Genomic DNA, 22,043 nt, shown 5'->3' on the forward strand with positions numbered 1-22,043 from the left:
TTTATATGGAAGCTATATCAGGTTCTTGACCGATTTGGACCGCACTTAGCGCAGTTGTGGGAAGTCATAACAGAATACTATACGCAAAACTTCAGCCTAATCGGACAAAAATCGCGGCTTGTAAGAGCTCAAGAAATCAAATCGGGATATCGATTTATATGGGAGCTATATCAGGTTATGGACCCATTTGAATCATATTTAGCACAGTTGTTGGAAATCATAATAGAAAAAGAAAAATCGGACAATAAATGTGGCTTCCAGGCGCTCAAGAAGTCAAATCGTGAGATCGGTTTATATGGGAGCTATATCAATTTATAGACCGATTTAAACCGTACTTGCGTCAGTTGTTAAAAGTCATAACAGAACACTAAATTCAAATTTTCCGCCAAATCAGACAAAAACTGTGGCTTCAAGGGGCTCAAGAAATCAAATCGGAAGATCGGTTTATATGGAAGCTATATTAGTTTATAGACCGATTTAGACTGTATTCTGCAAAATTATTAGAAGTCATAACAGAAGGCTATCTGCAAAATTTTAGCCAAATCGGTCAAAAATTGCGGGTACTAGAAGCTTAAGAAACTGAATCAGACGATCGGTTTATATGGGAGTTATATCCAAATTTTATCCGATATCGCCCATTACCAATAGTTGGTGAGTTGTGTTACATCAATAATTGGAGAGTTGGGTTAGAGTGGCAGTCATTTACGGACTCGCTTGGACAATTTTGAGTCCATTATGATACCACAGTAGCGATAGACCAAGACCTCTGGTGGGAATTGAACCCACTACCCCCGGAATGAAAATCTGAGCATGTTACCAACTCGGCTACTCAATAATGAGTATATGTGCATAATTTCAGGCAGCTTGCTTTACGCGTTCGACCTCTATCGTGATTTTGACGGACGGACGGATATTTCTAGATCAACTGTCCGTCTGTCTGTCCATGTATTTTTCTGATCATGGTACAGGTCGAATTTATTGTCCGATTGCCACGAAACTTTGAACATGTCACTTCTTTGGCCAAACGGAGAAGTCTATTAGTTTTGAACAAAATCGGTTCAGATTTAGATATAGCATCCATGTATATCTTTCATCCGATATGGCCTTTTGAAGGCAGTAGCATCCACAATTTTAGTCCGATCTTTACAAAATTTTGATTGTGATGTTTTATTTGATGTCCCAATACGCATACAAATTTCATCAAAATTGGATAAGATCAAGATATAGCTCCCATGTATATCTTTCATCCGATATGGGCTTTGAAGACGGTAGTCGCCACAATCTTGCTCTGATCTTTACAAAATTTTTCACCAGATGGTTTATTTGGAGTCCCAAAACGTGTGTAAAATGTCATAAAAATCGGTTTAGATTTAGATATAGCACCCATATATATATTTCATCCGATATGGCCTTTTAAGTCTATAGAAGCCACAATTTTGGATCGATCTTTACAAAATTAACGTCGCATTACGTGTGCAAAATTTTATAAAAATCGGTTCAGATTTAGATATAGCTCCCTTATATATCTTTCATCCAATAGGTGCGGTGTTGTTCGGTGAGGTGTTTTATTTGACGTCTTAGTACCTGTGCTAAATTTTATAAAAGTCGGTGCAGATTTACATATAAGTCCCATATATATCTTTTATCTGATATGGCTTAAAGGCTGTTTGGTTAGGCTAGGTTGAAAAGAGGGTGCAGATATTAATCCGCCCCATGCCACATGGACATAGACCTAAGCCAGTAATCGGCTTGTTGTGCGCTCTAAAAACTATAAAGTAACCTCTAAAAAGAAAATTTTAAGTTAGGAATTCCGTGCTACTTACGAAACCCTTAATTGTTTTCAATATCACTCGAAGATGGTTCATGTTCGCTATTATGTCTCCACCTAAGTGCCGGTATCTGTTAGACGCGAAAGCCGGGCAATGTCAAAGGAAATGCTACCTTTACTCCGTTATGGCCCGGCACCCAAACGATGCGGATTTTGCCATCCTCCGAAAAGACGTTAATCTCCTTCTTATACTACAAAACTATCCGTGACCTTACCGTCCTGGTTGTTATTGCCCTTATGCCAATTTTACTGTCGGTAAAGATGTTCAGAGTCGACGTCCTCGCGTGAGCACCACACCACTTCACGCATTCCGTGATAGTCGGGATCTCCGCCTGCGGGACAGTATTATGGTCAGGCAGTCTAAAACAGATCTCAGTCCCTGCGTTCTCAATGTAAACCACCAGGCCCACTTTGTCCTCTAGCTTTGATCCATCCGTGTAACATGATTTTCCAGATGGCAATACTAGGGTTCCGTCAATTCAAGACTGTGCCGATGGCAGCAGTACCACGCACTCGACATTAAGGTTCATCTCAGGTATCCGATCGGAAACCTCATCCCTTCCTCCCTGGTTTCCTATCGTCGCCTCAATTATACCGCGATGGTATGATAAAATATTAAGAAAATAAATATTTTTTTTTGTTTTAAAAGCATATTGGCTTAAAAAATAAAAATATTTTTTTAATTTTCGTTTTTTTTTTATTAAAATTTTATTTGTTAAAAATTTTTTTCAAATTATTTAAAAAAAATTATATGCTCGGAGTCGACTCCGGAGTCTAGTAAAAATTGCTCGTCTCCGCAGGCCTGATAAGTACAGGCCTTCACCCCTAAAAGTATTCGATAAGATTTCCACCAAGAATCGAAACGTGTCTATGGTCGGTCTTGTGGTGTCTTCTGGCATTACTTTTTCATTGAAAAATACTTCGATCATAAAAAATCCCGCCTCGAAAGGGGGAGAAAATACTTAAATTTTTATTTTATTTTATGATTTATTTTTAGGTTTAAGTGGCAGTCTGCCATCAGACTCACTTAGACGTTTTCGTCCATTGTGATACCACAGGAATGGAAGAAGGAAGATGCTTTCTACTTCCTACCGTTTAACCATCCAGATCGCTTTAAAAAGCCCAATAACTTGCGAATGTTCACATCCGCTAAATCAGACAGGTTCTCAATGAAATGAGAATCTAAAGTAGAACTCCTTCTGACTGTTAGTGCGGGATACACACACACAGAAGATGTTCTACAGTCTCTTCTTCTTTGATGTCCTCATAGCTTCTGAAAGTCGTTTCTGGCAACCTTCTGTCCGTCAGCATGTTTTCCGATTAGACAGTGACCTGTCATGACGGACAAAATGACTGAGACATATGTTGTAGCCAATAACAGCAAAGCGGTAGACCTCTTCGAGTCTAGATTAGGCCACATTGTTTTGGAGTCCTCACAGCCCCGTCTTTGTGACCATCTATCATTCGTTGTCCTTTGGGCCTGGTCCTAAAAACTTTGCTCACATATCGCTAGAGGCATACCCACAGATCCCAGTATCCCTGGAATGTGTAGGGTGGTTCCTAGTATGGCAAGCTCATCCGCTTTGCAATTCCCTGGTATATCTCTGTGGCCCGGCGCCCAGAACAAGTGAATTTTGAACTGTTCAGCCATCTCGTTGAGAGATCTGAGACAGTCGAGGGCGGTTTTTGTGTTCAGAAATACGTTCTCCTGAGATTTAATGGCTGCTTGACTATGCCAACCGTCGTAATGACACTATATCTTAGCCATTCCACCACTTCCTTAATTGCAAGGATCTCTGCTTGATACACACTGCAGTGGTCGGGTAACCTCTTCGATATGACCAGTTCTAGATCTTTAGAGTACACTCCAAAGCCCACCTGATCGTTTAGTTTGGAACCATCCGTATAGAAGGCTATGTAACTTCTGTTGCCAGGTTTCAATCGGTTCTATCAGGAATAGTGGTACAGTAATTTTTATCAAAAAGCGGCTCAGGTAATCCACACTGCCTGGAATATCGGATATTGTATCAAGGATAACACAGTGTCCGTAGCCGCCACATGACCAATGAGAAAGCTCCCTTTACCTCACGGCAGTGGTCGCTGCACACAATGCAGGTAGCCACAATGTCCAGAGACGTAAGATGTAGCATTAAATTCAGTGCAACAGATGGTGTCGTCCTCAGTGCGGCTGTGATGCACAAACAACCCATCCTTTGGATCCGGCTCAGTATTAAGCAGTAGCATAAAAGGTCTGACAACTGCAGTATATACCCAATGCATGACACGCGGTCTAAATCCCCAACATTTGCCAATGGCTCTCTTACAGGTGTATAGGGCAAGAGTGGCCCTTGCCCTTTACAAAATGTTGGATTTGAAGTTAAATTTCCTGTCCAGTAAAACACGTAGGTATTTTGCGCTTTCTCTCCACCTAATTAGATAGGTTCCACTGTAGGCAACTTGTATCTCCTGCTGAAAAGAACTACGGATTTATACCCAGACTACTTTCGGTAGCCCACTTTGCTGTTGCACGTAGAGCTTTCTGAAGTATATCTCTTAGAGTGGTGGAAAACTTTCCCCTAACCGCAATTACCACGTCATTGGCATACGCAACCACTTTTACGCCTTTTTCTTCCAGAGACAATAATATATTGTTAATGGCTATATTTCAGAGTAGAGGAGGCAGTACACCTCCTTGAGGAGTTCCTCTGCTGACCCATCGTTTTAGATCCACACATTCCATCTTTTAGTAAGTAAGTTATTGTATTAACAAACTTTTAATGTCTAGAAACTCCAACTCCTTCATAATTGACGTCGGTTTTACATTACTGAAAGCACCTTTAATGACAAGATATGCTACCATTGTATATTCCTTGACAGCGAGAGAACCCTCTATGTAGCCGACTAGGTCGTGAAGGGCTGTTTCAGTGGATTTGCCTTTACTATATGCATGCTGCTGCCGCGACAGGCGATCTATAGGGATCTTTCTCCTAAGTCATCTTTGTCCTAAGACATGTTTCTGTCAACCTCTTAAGAGTCTTCAGCATAAAGGATGACAGGCTAATAAGATGAAAATCTTTCGCCTTCGTGTGGTAGGGTTTTCCTGCTTTCGGAATGAAAATGACCTTTGTGTTCCTCCATCCCGCAGGTCTGATACAACCAGAGTATATCTCCCTAAGCCAGGGAACCAGTCTATCAGACACAGCTTGTAATTCAACCGGTGATACACCATCAGGGCCTGGCGACTTAAAGGAGTTGAAACTTTTTATCACCCAAAAGATTTTCGGGTCAGACACAATTTCCCTAATGGACTCCGACGAATGGATATCAGTGACAACCTCTTCTGGCGCCACGTTGTCCGTTGGAAAATTTCCCGGGAAATGTGTATCAACGAGTAGTTCTAGTGTTTCCTCACTAGACATTGTCCATACATTTTCTGACTTCTGGATATACCCCACCGTAATAGGTTTCGAGGACAGAATCTTCCTTAGCCTAGAGGCCTCAGATTTATTCGCCACGGAGCTGCAGAATTCTACCTATGATTTGTTCTGAGCCTTTCTAAGCTCGCCCTTATATTTTTTTAGCTCAGCCTTATAGATGTCCCAATCGTGTGGTGCTCTTGTGGCTTTTGCTCTGTTGAAGAGTTTTCTGCAGTCCTCCTTTAGACCAACCAGCTCTGCAACTTATAATATATTGAATAAGCATCTCACCCCTTTCGTTGACATCCAAACTTCCCCACATCTGGTGATGTGCATTAGCATCACATCCTACAATGAGGCTTTTCTTCCCTACAGAAGCAGCTTCAACCAGCGACTCAAGGTTTGAAGGCGGCATCGCTGAATTGTGTGCCATATATAGGGAAGCCAGCCAGCAATGAGACTTGTTTATTTCAAGGCTATCTACTACTAAATCTTCAGAGCTTTGCAGCAGAAGAAGAAAAACATTTAGACCACCCTTTGCAAAAATACAGGGGAATCCCCTTGGGAGACACAGACCCTTGAGAAGTTCCATTCCCGGAATTCTTAGTCCACGTAACATTCTTCCTCCCCTTCCTTCTTGTCCTTAATTTTTATTAATTTTTATTTTGTTTCCATTTTCATTTCATACCTTTATTGCCTAGGTTAGGAGGTTTACATTTTCAAAACATTTGGGATCCATCCTTTCTCATAGGTATCCTCAAGATTAAGTTAAATTTTTGGCAACAACTACATGCCTGAAAACTCATCAACAATATTTCATCCCTAGCAATAAAACTGCAATTTGTGGCTTATTTGGCTTTCAATACTGAAAAGTAAGGAATACTTCAATAAATTTACATGCATCTAAGACACATTTTGGTTACAGATGTTTTGGCTACAAATACTAGAAAATCCTATTGAATCCAAATAAAATCAGAAAATGTGCCAATTTAAATTTAATTAGGACTAAAGTTACAATTTATGTATGTATTTGCCATTTGGCGTTCTAACACACAGTGTGAGATTTTAAGAAATTGCCCAGCATGGATTTGTACATGTAAATGCATCAGGTTGTTCATTTACATACACACACACACACACACATGTATCGTACATAGTATTTCCTATGCACTTAAGAATTCAATTTAAAGGCAATGCATTAGTGTTTAGCACTTATTGTCTTTAACTACAAATCTTGAAAGTATGATAATAATTCCATTGAAATTGTAATAATCACACATAAAGGGTCTACGAGGTTCACGGAGGGAAGTTTTTGAAAAGATTTGGAATATGTTGAATGTGTTTTATAGCTAAGTTGAAAGTTCATACCAAACATTTTTGGAGAATTTCAATGACAAAAATTCTCATGGAGCTTAAACTTGAAGAAATTTGGGATTACTTTTATGTTCATGACAAAATTTTTCCGGAAAGAATCAGTGACATGAAATTGAAATTTAATGACTTTTATGCGTATGATAACTTTCCCACAAATATCCCATACAGAAACAAAGGAGAGACTTACCGCCATGGTGGACCCCAAATATGGTTGGTCTAAGCAATTGCTGCAGAAGACTCTTCAACAGAGCGAAAGCTACAAGAGCACCACGTATAAGGTTGTGCTAAGAAAATACAAGGGCGAGCTGAGAAAGGCTCAGAACAAATCCTGAGTAGAATTCTGTAGCTCCGTGGAGGATACATCTGAGGCCTCTAGGCTAAGGTAGATTCTGTCCTCGAGACCTATTACGGTTGGGTGTATTCAGAAGCCAGAGAATGTATGGATATACTAGAACTACTCGTTGATGCACATTTCCCGGGAAATTCTTCAACGGACAACGTGGCGCCGGAAGAGGTTGTCACTGAAATTGGGTCTGAGCCGAAGTTTCGACTCCTTCAAGAAGCCAGGCCCTGATGATGTATTACCGGTTGAATTTCAAGCTGTGTCTGATAGAGTGGTTCCTTGGCTTAGAGAGATATACATTGCTTGCATCAGAATGCCATATATACCTGTGGGCAGCGTTACCGTTGGAAATTTTTAAATAGTGACACAAAAAGAGGCCACGGTGGCGCAGAGGTTAGCATGTCCGCCTATGACGCTGATCGCCTGGGTTCGAATCCTGGAGACCATCAGAAAAAATTTTCAGCGGTGGTTTTCTCCTCCTTATGCTGGCAACATTTGTGAGGTGCTATGCCATGTAAAACTTCTCTCCAAAGAGGTGCCGCACTGCGGCACGCCGTTCGGACTCGGCTATAAAAAGGAGGCCCCTTATCATTGAGCTTAAAACTTGAATCGGACTGCACTCATTGATATGTGAGAAGTTTGCCCCTGTTCCTTAATAGAATGTTCTTGGGCAAATTTTGCAATTTTGACACAAAAAGTGCATTTTGTAAAAAAAGTGGCATTTAATTTTTTGAAAAGTGGCACTATAAATGGCACATTTTTTTCGTTTTTATAAAAAAAAAGTAGGAGTAACAAAAATTAAAGCATACAACGAACCTTTTGCTTATATAAATAACATAAAACAAGCTATAGTCCGATTCGGACCATAAATGAGTGCTGAATATTGTAGAAGTCATTGTGTAATATTTCAGTTCATTCGGATAAGAATTGCGCGAATTGGGATCAAGAAGCAAAATTGGGAGATCGGTTTATATGGGAGCTGTATCAAGCTATTGATCGATTCAGACCATATTAGACACGTATGTTGAAGGTCATGAGAGAAGCAGTTGTACAAAAATTCTTCTTAATCGGATGAGAGTTGCGCCCTCTAGAGGCTCAAGAAGTCAAGACCTCGGATTGGTTTATATGGCAGCTATATCAGGTTATGTACCGATTTGCGTCATACTTAGCACAGTTGTTGGAAGTGATAACAAAACACCTCATGCAAAATTTCAGCCAAATCGCATGAGAATTGCGCCCTCTAGGGGCTCAAGAAGTCAAGATCCAAGATCGGTTTATATGTCAGCTATATCAAAACATGAACCGATTTTAATCGTACTTAATACGGTTGTTGGAAGTGATACCAAAACACTACGTGTACAATTTCAGTCAAATCGGACGAAAATTGGGCCCTCTAGAGGCTCAAGGAGTCAAGGCCCAAGATCGGTTTATATGACAGCTATACCAAAACATGGACCGATTTGGCCCATTTACAATTCCAACCGACCTGCACTAATAAAAAGCATTTGTGCAAAGCGCCTAGCTTTACTCCTTCGAAAGTTAGCGTGCTTTATTACGGCAGGCTTGGGATCTGTGGATCAAAAAAGATGGGTCAGCAGAGGAACACCTCAAGGATTTGTTCTGTCTCCTCTACTTTGGAATATAGCCATTAACAATATATTATTGTCTCTGCAAGGAAAAGGTGTAAAAGTGGTCGCGTATGCTGATGACGAGGCAATTGCGGCTAGGGGAAAGTTTCTCAGCACTCTAAGAGATATACTTCAGGAAGCTCTTCATGCAACAGCAAAATGAGCTACCAAAAGTGGTTTGGGAAGTAGTTATTTTCAGCACGAGATACAAGTTGCCTACAGTAGAAACTGTCTCCTTGGGAGGAGAGAATCTTCCATTTACAGAAAGCTCAAAACAAATGGGTGTTTTGCTGGAAAGGAAATTGAACCTTAAATCCAACATTTTGGAAAGGGTAAGAAAGGCAACTCTTGCTCTACACCTGCAAGAGAACCACTGGTAAAAGTTGGGTGTTTAGACCGTGTGTCATGCATTGGGTATATACTGCAGTTGTCAGACCTATAATGTTATAAGGTGTTGTGATCTGGTGCACGGCGGCTCAAAACTAAACCAACAGTTCAATGGTCAACCAGATCCAAAGGATAGCTTCTTTGTGCATCACATCCGCACTGAGGACGACACCATTTGATGCACTGAAATTAATGCTTCATCTTATGCCCCTGGACATTGTGGCTACCCAAATTGCAGAGACCACTGCTGTAAGGTTAAGGGAGCTTTTTCATTGGCCATTTGGCGGCTACGGACACTGTGTCATTCTTGATACAATATCCGATGTTCCATCCAGTATGGATTACACCCTACCTGAGCAGCTTTTTGATAAAAATTACTGTACCACTATTCCAGATAGAACCGATTAGAACTACGATGTCGCTGGTAACAGAAGTTACATAGAGTTTCTGTATTGATGGTTCTAGAACTAGAACAGGTCATATAAAGGTAACCCGTCCACTGCAGTGCGTATCAATCGGAGATCCTTCCAATTACGGAAGTGGTGGAACGGCTATGATATAATGTCAGTATGACGATTGGCATAAATATCTTCTCATATAGCCAGGCAACCATTAAATCCCTGGAGAACGTATTTCTGCACACAAGAACCGCCCTCGACTATCTCAGATCTCTCAACGAGATGGCTGAACAGTTCAAAATTCACCTGTTCTGGGTGCCAGATCACAGAGATTTCCCTGGGAATTGTAAAGCGGATGAGCGTGCGAGACTTGGAACTACCCTACACATTCCAGGTATACTGGAATCTGTGGGTACGCCTCTAGCGTCATGTAAACTAAGTTTTTAATATCAGGTCCGAAGGACAACGAATGATAGATGGTCACAAGGAGGGGGCTGTGAGCATTCCAAAACTACGTGGCCTAATCTAGACTTGAAGAGGTCTACTGCTTTGCTGTCATTGGCTGGAACAGACGTCTTATCCTTGTATACGTCATTACAGGCACTGTCTAATCGGAAAACATGCCGACAGACTAAAGGTTGCCAATTTAGCGGATGTGAACATTCGCAAGTTGTTGGGCTTTTTAAAGCGATCTGGATGGTTCAACGGTAGGAACTAGAAGGCTTCTTCCTTCTTCCTGTGGTATCCAGTGGTATCACAATAGACGAAAATGTTCTAGTGAGTCTGATGGAAACGTCTAAGTGAGTCTTAAACCTAACCTAAAGCCTATATATATTTACCCCCAATATTTATATGAATCTTTATTTGCAGTAGATATAAAATTTTTCAAATCAAATGAAATTCACCTCGTACTCCCCAAAATAATCAATAAACTGCAGCAAATTGTACTCTTGGCTGTGAGCTGCTCATGTATTAAGTGCCGATTATCGCCATTCAATCTTTACAAATCCAAATAGAAGCAAATAATTGCAATTTTGCATTAAGGAAATGTATAAGTAAATAATTGATAAATCAATTAGTAATAAAGTACCCACACACTTACAAGTATACTTCGCCTACGTACTACAACCACACTACACTTGTGTCTGCCTAAGTTTAAGCTATGGTGTACTCAAACATACACGCAAATCATGCTTGGCTCTCCGTATGGCACTGAAGTTTTGGCGCAATGCAGTGTGCTTTTGGATTGTAATGAATAATTGATTGAAATTTTGTTAAAATAAAATTCGAAAAGGTGGCAGAGAATGTTAAAATCTACAGTTGGGTCTCGGGGGGCAAAAAGTAAACCATCTTTCACATCAATTTCTGTTTGCTAATATGAGAAATTGTTGCTGAGTTAGGGCTGGGGATTTTTGTGATTTTTATACCCTTCACCATATGAAGTGAATGTTTTAATATGGTGAATCAATTTGTAATTACTTACTTTATTAATTACTGATTTTGCCATGAACATTCCATTATGGAACAGGGGATACTTCTCTCATATCAATGAGTGCAGTCCTAATAAAGTTTTATGTTCAATGATATGGGGCCTCCTTTTTTATGCCGAGTCTTAACGGCATGCCGCATAGCGACACAACTTGGTACAGAAATTTTAACATGACAGGATACCTTACAAATGTAGCCAGCATTAGTAAGGGGATTACCAGAGCCGATAAGTTTTTCTGTTGGTCACGCCGGGATTTGAACCCAGAAGTTCGGTGTTATAGGCGACCATGCTTACCTCTCCGCCAAGAGCGCCTCCATTTACTTACTTTACATTTACTTTAGTAGGCCATTTTAGAAAATTTATTTCTCTAGCCGAACGTAGAATAGATGTCCAAGCGCCTCGATCTTCTGCATTTCTTTTTCAATATCTGACGCCTAGATTCGGCATGCCGCTCTTCAATTAGTCACTCCATCGGAGTTTTGGAGGCCTTCAAAAGACTTCTTCGCTGGAGTTTTTATCTCAAACACTCCAAGTACTACCTCATCTGTGTTCGCAAGTACCCATGCTACTGAGTCATGCAACAGCACGGGTAGTATCAGTGTTTTGGTAGCCTTCAAAAGGCTTCTTTGCTGGAGTTTTTATCTCAAACACTCCAAGTACTGCCTCATCTGTGTTCGCAAGTATCCATGCTACTGAGTCATACAACAGCACGGGTAGTATCAGTGCCTAGTATAGTGTAATTTTCGTCTTTTGGGAGATGGATGTGTTCCTCATTAGTATTGTTCTTCGTTTTATTTCAAAAGTGGTGTCATATGCTTCGGTTACTGCGATGCCTCATTTGTATTATCTCCGTTTACTTTTAAATTCACTTTCGTTGATTATCCTTCGATACTTTCAAAGGCTGCAATTGCTTTTCCGGTGATCCACCTATAATATCGATGTCGTCGCTATAGGCGAATAGTATATGTTATGGATTTTAAAGAGATAACACGATAGGCTGTCTCCTTGTGTAAAACCTCGTTCGATAATGAACGGTTCGGAGAGATTTCTCCTATATTAACTGAGGAGCGTATATCAGCAACCGACATCCTGCAAAGTCGTATCAGTGGCCGTATTAACGCCTACATGATCGATTTCGCTTTCTTTTCGAATGAAATTTCGTCTTGTATTTAGTTGATGCTATGCCATTTTTATGCACCTTGTCAATTTTTCTATAAATTATTACTGACTTAAACATTCGCTTTTCCAAATTTAGAAAATTTTCGTAAAATTCACAATAGAAGGATTTCGAACGATTTTACTCGTTCACGTTTGCGATAATTCAGACATAGCCTGAAATGCCTTATAACGCAAAGGGCCGTCGAAGGCGGCTTTATAGTCAACGAAAAGATGGTAGGTGTTGATTTGTCCTTCTCGGGCAGTGTAAATATCTGGTCTATGGTGGATTTACCAGGTTTAAAGACACGCTGATAAGGCCCCATTATTTCGTTGACATTAGACTTTAATCTTTCACACAGTATGCCCGATAGAATCCTGTATGGGATGGGGAGAAGACTTATTCCTCTGTAGTTGGCACATACCGTCCTGTCCCCTTTCTTGTGTATGAGACATAGTAAGCTGAGGTTCCAATCATCGGGTAGGTGTTCTTCTTGCCAGATTTCGTAGAGGATCTGATGCATACCTATTATCAGCATGTCGCATTCGGTCTTAAAATAGTTCAGCCTGCAAACCATCTGCTCCTAATGCCTTATTATTTTTCAGTCGGGTTACTTCTACGTGGAACACGTTTTGATATACATATAGACCAATTACGACAAAATGGGACTCAAACTCAATATGGAACTTAAAGGTATTTGGAGTAGAATACGAATCTGATATCAAAATGTGGCACCAAATATTTGGGGGACCATCCCAGCCTCCAAAACACCCCTAAATCAGACATATTTATCGACCATGGCAATATGGGACTGAAATAAAAGGCATTAGAGAGTAGAACACGAGTCCGATGTCAAAATGTGGGACCAAGTGGCCGCCACTCCACCAAAATGCCCCCAAAGAGGAGAAATTTACCGACCACAGCAATAGGGGGCTCAAATGAAAGGTATTTGGGAGTAGACCACGAATCTGATATCAACATTCTCTATAACACCCCCCAAATAGGATGTATTTGCTGACCATTGCAATATGGGGCTTTAAAAAAAGGTATTTTAGAGTGGAACAAGAATCCCCCAAAACACCCCAAACTGAACATGTTTGCCGACTATTAAAATTCGGGGCTCAAATGAAAGATATTTGGGAGTGCAGCACGAATCTGATACCAAAATTCGGGACCAATTGTTTGGGGGATGTCCCACCCCCGTAAAACCTCAAAATAGGAAGTATTTGCTCACCATCACAATTTAAGGCTCAAAGATAGTGGAGCACGATGTTGATAGTTTTTAGAACCCATCCCCCAAACCAGACATATTTGCTGAATATTGCAATAAGAAAAGGTATTTGTGATTAGAAAACGAATTTAATATCCAATTGATGCCAAGGGTTTGGCTCCCTTAAACCAATGGCATATGGGGTTCAAATAAATGGTATTTGAAAGTAGAGCACGATGCTGATATTTTTTCGGGGCTAAGTGTTTGGGGGACCACCACCAAAGGAGCCAAAATCAGCCCTTAATCGGACATATTTACTGACGATGGCCATATGAGGCTCAACTGAAAGCTATTGAGGAGTAGGGCACTTAATTGATACCCGCTTTCGGGACCAAGTTTCTGGGGGTCCAGAACGCAGAACGCACACCCGATGATTGGAACCTCAGCATACTATGACCCGTACGCAAGAATGGAGACAAGACGGAATGTGCCAACTACAGAGGAATAAGTCTCCTCCCCATCGCATACAAGATACTCTCGAGCGTACAGTGTGAAAGATTAAAACCTAAAGCCAATGAGATAATTGGGCCCTATCAATGCGGCTTTAGACCTGGTAAATCCACCCTGGACCTGATATTCACACTGCGCCAAATCCTGGAAAAGACCCGAGAAGGACAAATCAACACCTACCATCTCTTTGTTGACTACAAAGCTGCCTTCGATACTCCTTTACTTTCAAAGGTATTTCAAGCCATGTCTGAGTTTGGTATCCCTGCAAAATTAATAAGACTCTGCAGAATGACACTTGCTGATACGCGTTCCTCAGTAAGAATAGGAAAGAATCTCTCCGTATCACTTAATACCAAACGAGGTTTCAGTCAAGGATACAGCCTATAGTGTGATCTCTTTAGCATCCTGCTGGAGACGATAATACGAGATGCAGATGTAAATAGATATGGCACACTAATCACCAGAGAGCACATGCTACTCGCCTATGCCGACGACATCGATATCATAGGTCAGTCACCGGAAGTAGTAACTGCAGCCTTTGAAAGAATCGAAAGAGAGTCAGTGAAAATGGGTCTGGCAGTAAATGGAGATAAGACGAAATGGATGGTCTCCACTCCCAAAAAGCCTTGCACAACCGAGCAGATAAAGAAAATGGAGAAAGTTGGGAACCACAACTTTGAGATAGTCAATAACTTTATCTACCTCGGCACCGCCGTAACCGAAACGAATAACACCAGTTTTGAGATTAAGCGAAGAATAATACTGGCAAACAGATGTTACTTTGGACTAAGTAACCAGTTTAGAAACAAGGCCATCTCTCGACTGACGAACATTACACTATACAAGACACTGATACTACCCGTGCTGTTATATGGTTCTGAAGCATGGGTACTTGTGAAAACAGATGAGGCAGTGCTTGGAGTATTTGAGAGAAAGATTATTCGTAAAATATATGGACCAGTTAATGCGTTAATGGAGAATATAGGAGACGTATGAGCCAAGAGCTGTATGAGCTATATGACGACGATAGCATAGTTACAAGCATCAAAATACAATGGCTGCGTTGGCTAGGTCATGTTTTCAGAATGGATGAAGGAGCTCCAGCATTATAATCTTCATCGCTTGGAGTATTTGAGAGAAAGATTATTCGTAAAATATATGGACCAGTTAATGCGTTAATGGAGAATATAGGAGACGTATGAGCCAAGAGCTGTATGAGCTATATGACGACGATAGCATAGTTACACGCATCAAAATACAATGGCTGCGTTGGCTAGTTCATGTTGTCAGAATGGATGAAGGAGCTCCAGCAGAGAAGTCTTTTGAAGGCAAACACGGGAAGACCAAAAAAAAAACAGCCCGATGGAAAGATCAAGTGGTGGGAGACACCTCGAAACTTGGTGTCAGAGATTTTAGAATGAGCGCAGAAGATCGAGGCGCTTGGAACGCTATTCTACGTTCGGCTAGTGGAACAAATATTCTGTCGTAGCCAATTAAAGTCAAGTAAGTAAGTCAGCGACATATTTATACCACTTTCGGAGCATGATATTTTACTAAAAGCTCTTCAATTGTCGAAAATAAAGGGTTATTTTTTTGAGGTTAGGATTTTCATGCATTAGTATTTGACAGATCACGTGGGATTTCAGACATGGTGTCAAAGAGAAAGATGCTCAGTATGCTTTGACATTTCATCATGAATAGACTTACTAACGAGCAACGCTTGCAAATCATTGAATTTTATTACCAAAATCAGTGTTCGGTTTGAAATGTGTTCATTCACCGTAACGTTGCGTCCAACAGCATCTTTGAAAAAATACGGTCCAATGATTCCACCAGCGTACAAACCACACCAAACAGTGCATTTTTCGGGATGCATGGGCAGTTCTTGAACGGCTTCTGGTTGCTCTTCACTCCAAATGCGGCAATTTTGCTTATTTACGTAGCCATTCAACCAGAAATGAGCCTCATCGCTGAACAAAATTTGTCAAAATTTGAACACATTTCGAACCGAACACTGATTTTGGTAATAAAATTCAATGATTTGCAAGCGTTGCTCGTTAGAAAGTCTATTCATGATGAAATGTCAAAGCATACTGAGCATCTTTCTCTTTGACACCATGTCTGAAATCCCACGTGATCTGTCAAATACTAATGCATGAAAATCCTAACCTCAAAAAAATCACCCTTTATTATTCAAAGGATAACTTTGTTCCATGGATCTGGCCGTTATCAGTATACAGACCGATTCAGATCGCACTTGGGAGAGATGCTGGAAGTCTTAACAGAACTCAGTTGAAAAGTGAGGCCTCTAGGAGCTCAAGAAGTCAAGTCCGGGGATCAGTTAATATGGGGCTATATCAGTATATAGACCGCTTTCGATTATACTTAGCGCGGATGTTGTAAGTTGGAAGCTGGAAGCGCAAGGATAAATCGTATCAGGAATTGATTCTAAGCCGATCGATAGACTTTTAAATAGGTCTAGCTCTTCTCCTTCTTAGCGTCACAAACAATTGCAAAAAGCTGAAATACCCTGTTCCACAGTGGAGGTGTAAAGAGACAAAAGTATTACATCTCATTCATTTAGCCATATTCAGAGAAGTTGTCATGGAATGACTAATTGCATTTTCATTGGCTGACAAAATGCCGTGTGCCTGTGTATGAGCTCTCTTGTAACATCAACTTTCATTAGTATTTGAGAGAAGGGCAACTGCCGCTGGGTAACAATATAACACTATTTTACTTGTTTTTTCCATATCTGCAAAAGATTTGTGAAATTTCTTTTATTTCTCCCGACCTTTTTTGACGATCTTTTCCTTCATGGCATTTTCGTTGTAAATCCATTTCATTTTGCTCTTATCTACTACTACTATCCGTAGTGTACTAGCGTTCTAACTTGCATATTATTGCTGTAGTCATTATAATCTTCATCGTCATTTGTAGAGTACAAATCTCATCCAACAATCCATTAGGATTACATTACTTAGGTGTAATAGTTCGAGTGGAATGTGCATCATGTTGTTATGGATTAAAATCTCTTGTAATTGAAAACATTTTAATTTGATGCAGCATCATTCTCGGCTACGTTCAAACCCCCATCGGTTTGGGGCAGTAATGCGATGCAATGCAATGCAAAACTTTTAGCCCCCTTTGGGCAGGTGGTGATAGTGTTTGTTTTTGTTTTTTTGTTTGCTGCACTCTGAGTTTGTATCTGTGGGGTCTCTATTAATGTGGTTGTTTTGTTTTGTTTTGTTTGTTCATTTGCAGGATTCCTTGTCGATAAGTTTGGAAAATACAAACCAGTTGTGGTCATGAGTCTGCTGCTCAATGCCATATTCCATCACTCGTTGCTGTTCATACCGCAACAGGAAATTCCGGGTGTTGTGCCATCGGCGTTTGTGATGCGCCACCCCGATAGTGGTGTCATTGAGGTAAGTCCATGTCTCTTTCCCCCTTTGCAATAAATGATGTAGATGTCGCAAGAGTGCCTCTTGTGGGTGTTGCTGCGCCTGCTGGGTGCCATGAATTGTCTCATGAAAAGTAGTTGTCGATTGTTTAACATGACAATGACATACCGGTCTGGTGACCAATACATATACGTAGTTGTTCCATTTACACCCACACGCACATGACTCCATGCTGATGTGTCAATGGAAATGCATGTATTGTTATGGTGGAATGAAAAAACGACTAAGTCTACTTTTTACCACAATATTTACTTTTCTAATTGATAAGGATTTCCGGATCGAAGTTAAGCGGCATAAAACAGATATGCGAAATAAGCTTTAAAACAGCTTCAAGGAAGATAAAATGGGGTAAAAAGAGTTGAATATAAAGACATTTTAGGTGTAATGGGTGTAATAGAGTATACGATAAATAAGGAAAAAAATTAAAATAAGATCTTGAGGCAGAGTTTGAAGTATGCGGAAAAAAATTTTACATCTATTATATAAAAATGAAATTGTTGCGCTCTGTTTGTTTGTCTGTTCCGTATAGACTCCAAAACGTCCCAACCGATTTTCATGAAATTTTCATAGATCATGACCCCCCGGTGAAAATAGGGTACTTCATTTTTTGATATCTGAAGGGGGGCGGACCCTCCCCCTTACCCTAACTTTCTAAAAAACATCTCGGAGATGGGTGCACCGATTTAAGCGAAATTTTGTATGCCCTTTATGGTACCCCAAAAACACGAAATTGGTATACAATTTTCAGGTCAAATAACCTAGGTGGACGCCCCATCCCAAAACCTACCCAACAAGACCCCTTTACCACTTTGGTCAATATGGGTATAAAATAAAAGGTATTTAAAAGTAGAGTACAAACATGACAAAAAATTGTATTTCTTGGTGTCCGAGGGGCCTCCCCACCCCCCAAAACCTTCAGCAGGGCATATTCACCGATTGGGACAGTATGGGACTCAAATGAAAGGTATTTGGGAGTTAAATGTGAATATAGTGTTAAAAATTGGGTCCAAGTACCTAGAGGGCAACCCCAGGCCCAAAACCATCCCATAAGTAGCGTCCAAAATCAAAAGTGGACCGATCGGGACAATATGGGACTCAAATGAAAGGTATTTGGGAGTTAAATATGAATATGGTATTGAAAATTGAGTCCAAGTACCGCCCAGGCCCAAAACCATCCCATAAGTAGCGGGAAAATATGGGATTTAAATGAAAGGCTTTCGGGAGCAAAATACGAATATGGTGTCCAAAATTGGATCCAAATACCTGGAGCGTCCCCAAGAGTACCGCCAAAAATAAAAAGAGGACCGATCGGGACAATATAGGACCCCAATCAAATGTATTCCAGAGTAGAGTTTGAAAATGATATTTAAAATTGGATCCAAATATATAGAGAGCCGTCCCAAGCCCAAAACCTCCCAAAATCAAAGTTGACCGATCGGGACCATATGGGACTCTAATGAATGGTATTTGGGAGTAGAATACCAATAGGATGTCAAAAATCCAAGTGCCAAGGGCGCCACCCCAAGCCCAAAACCGCATCAAAAGTGCCGATCAAAATCAAAAGTGGACCGACCGGGACAATATGGGACTCCAATGAAGGTTATTCGAGAGTAGAGTACGAATATGATTATCAAATACTAAAAATTGGGTACAATTACCAAGGGGGCCGCCCCAAGAGCAAAACCGTCGCAAGTGGACATTTTAGACCATTATGAAAGGTCTATGTCAGTAGGGTTCGAATTTAATATTGAAATAAGGATTCGAGTATCTCGGTCACGTCCTGTCGTCTAGCAGGGCATGTAGATTGCGACAATAAAGGACTCAAATAATTTGCATTTTGGGTCTTAGAGTCAGCGTGTCCGATCATCTCCTCCCAATAAAAACAACACCAATCTCTCATAAAGGACGATAAAGAATGTATTGTACTCAAATGAAAGAATGTGACAGAAGGCATACTCCCTCCCCGTATCCTACCCAAAAAAAGGAATTAAAAATATTATGTGATGTCCAATCAGCATAGAATAGAACAGCAAAAAAAGGTCCTTGGAAGTAGAGTACACTTTTTATAACCTCCACCATAGGATGGGGGTATACTAATTTCGTCATTCTGATTGTAACTACTCGAAATATTCGTCTGGGACCCCATAAAGTGTATATATTCTTGGTCGTCGTGACATTTAATGTCGATCTAGCCATGTTCGTCCGTCTGTCCGTCCGTCTGTCCGTCCGTCTGTCTGTCTGTCCGTCCGTCTGTCTGTCCGTCCGTCTATCTGTCGAAGGCACGCTAACTTTCGAAGGAGTAAAGCTAGCCGCTTGAAATTATGCTCAAATACATTATATTAGTGTAGGTCGGTTGGTATTGTAAATGGGCCATATCGGTCCATGTTTTGATATAGCTGCCATATAAACCGATCTTGGGTCTTGACTTCTTGAGTCTTTATAGGGCGCAATCCTGGTCCGATTAGACTGAAATTTTGTACGTGGTGTTTTGGTATCACTTCCAACAACTGCGCAAAGTATGGTTCAAATCGGTCCATGTTTTGATATAGCTGCCATATAAGCCGATTTTGGGTCTTGACTTCTTGAGCCTCTAGAGTGCGCAATTATTATCCGATTGGAATGAAATTTTGCACAACGTGTTTTGTTATGATATCCAACAACTGTTTCAAGTATAGTCCAAATCGGTCCATTAACTAATATCACTGTCATATAAACCAATCTTGGGTCTTGACTTCTTGAGGCTCTAGAGGGCGCAATTACTATCCGATTTGGCTGAAATTTTGCATGTCGTATTCTTACTTTCAACAACTGTATCAAACCGATCTGGGATCTTGACTTCTTGAGCCTCTAGAGGTCGCAGTTATTATCCGATTTGCCTGGTCTGAATCGGTCTATAGCCTGATTATGTGATATTATGGCAAAAAGGGGCTGAAATCTGTTTTATGGAGACTGTTTCAGGGACACCTCACCTCATAAACTCTTCTTTAACCACACATATATACCGACGATAGCAGTGTTAAGCTCAAATGTGCTTTTTGAGAGTAGAGTATGAATCTGATATCCACTTTCGGGGCAAAGGGTTTGGCTACTCCAATTTACCGCCAAAACCAAGAGAATGAAATAGATCTAACATCCAAACTTTATTGGGCTGACCCTCCCCTTTCCCTATTTTCAAAAACGCCAGATCTTGGAGATGAGTAGGGTGATTTAAGCGAAATTTAGTGTGTTTATAATAACTCAAAAACAGAAATTTGGTATCTTTATTTAGGGTGGGATAATCCGGGGGGGCCGCCCCACCTCCAAAGCCCGCCAATAATAACAATATGTCGTTCAAATGAAAGTTATTTGAGACTAGAGCACGAATCTGATATATGGGGGTCCACATCACTCCCAAAAATACCACCATACCGGACATATTTACCAACTAAAATCTCCAAAATATCACCTTAATTCATTTTTAATTTTAGCAACCCAAAATGTTTTCTTGGCTTTTGTTTACGTATGAGTGCAAATAATTGTTGACGAATTTCCCCATTTTAATTAAAATAATATATGTGAGTGCTCATTTCAATGGGGATCGATATGTCGATGTGTTCAAGTATGTTCAAAATGCTGTTTGCAGTTTTCACATTACTAAATTATTGAGGAGTAAACTAAGAAGGCAATGCATACCTTGAGATATAATTCAGGGGTTCGTATGGCTGAGTGTGTATGACAACTACATACGGATATGCTGATGCATGTTTTGTGGTAATATAAATGAGGGCCTTCACACAAAAAGTGAAAGTAATAGTAGAACAGTTGGCCCGCTTTATAGGTGAACTATACCCAAACATGATTCAATTTGGCCTATTTTACAGCTTATGAACAGAAAACATGTGTGACTACTAATTTTCGACTCAATGTACAGCATAAAACAACGAACAGAAGGACAGATAGTCACTCGGAACTGTCTTATCCAAATTTCTTCGATATCTGATGGAAGATGAACCTAATAAATTTATTTAGGCAATCTGTCTATATGGCAGTTATAGCACAGTATGCAGTATCTAGACCCTATCCAGCAAGAATACAGAAACATCAAAAACAACGCACTGTTTCAAATTTCAAAGATATCGGGTAATAAATACTCCTTTTATTGACTTTAGGCCTCATATGTCAAGATCGGTCTATGAGGCAGCTAAATCAAAATGTGGTCCCATCTGTATTATAGTCGGCACGAATGTCGAGAGGTCTTACACAACTCACTGTATCAAATTTCACCGAAATTATCCTTTTATGGGCACAAGACCACAAGATCGAAAGATCGGTCTATATGGCAGCTATGTCTAAATATGGTCCGATCTGAACCATAGTCGGCACAAATGTCGAGGGGTTATTACAACAAACTGTTCACAATATCAGCAAAATCAATTTATAAAATGGCCTTTTATGAGCGTAAGACCTTAAATCGAGAGGTCGGTCTATATGGAACGAATGTCGAGCGGGGTCCCTCCACCTTACCCCGAAAAGTACTACCCAAAAATAAAAGTGGACCGATCAGGACCATATGGGATTCAAATAAAAGGTATTCAAGAGTAGAGTACGAATTTCATAATAAAAGTTGAGTCCAAGTACCTGGGGTGCCGTCCCAGCCCCAAACCCCCTTAAAATAGGTTTATTTGACGGTCATGACAATATGGGACTCAAATTAAAGGTATTCGGGAGATGATTACGAATATGGCCGGGAAGAAGGAATAGGCTTTATAAGTAATTGATATCGGAAGGGGGCGGACCTCAACTGTTACCCCAAAAACATCACCCAAAATCAAAAGAGGACAATATGGGTATCAAATGAAAA

General features: G+C 40.4%; 1 protein-coding gene across 3 annotated transcripts in view; it reads left to right on the plus strand.

The window, feature by feature from the left end:
• LOC106088598 (uncharacterized) overlaps positions 1-22,043 on the plus strand; it is a 225,434-nt gene that overhangs the window by 59,624 nt on the left and 143,767 nt on the right. For all 3 annotated transcript variants that reach the window (XM_059365136.1, XM_059365135.1, XM_059365137.1), the window contains exon 4: positions 17,004-17,167. In XM_059365136.1, the coding sequence (XP_059221119.1) occupies positions 17,004-17,167 (164 nt within the window). The remainder of the gene's footprint in view (positions 1-17,003; positions 17,168-22,043) is intronic.

The sequence above is a fragment of the Stomoxys calcitrans genome, chromosome 3, assembly GCF_963082655.1.
Source record: "Stomoxys calcitrans chromosome 3, idStoCalc2.1, whole genome shotgun sequence".
NCBI lineage: Eukaryota > Metazoa > Arthropoda > Insecta > Diptera > Muscidae > Stomoxys > Stomoxys calcitrans.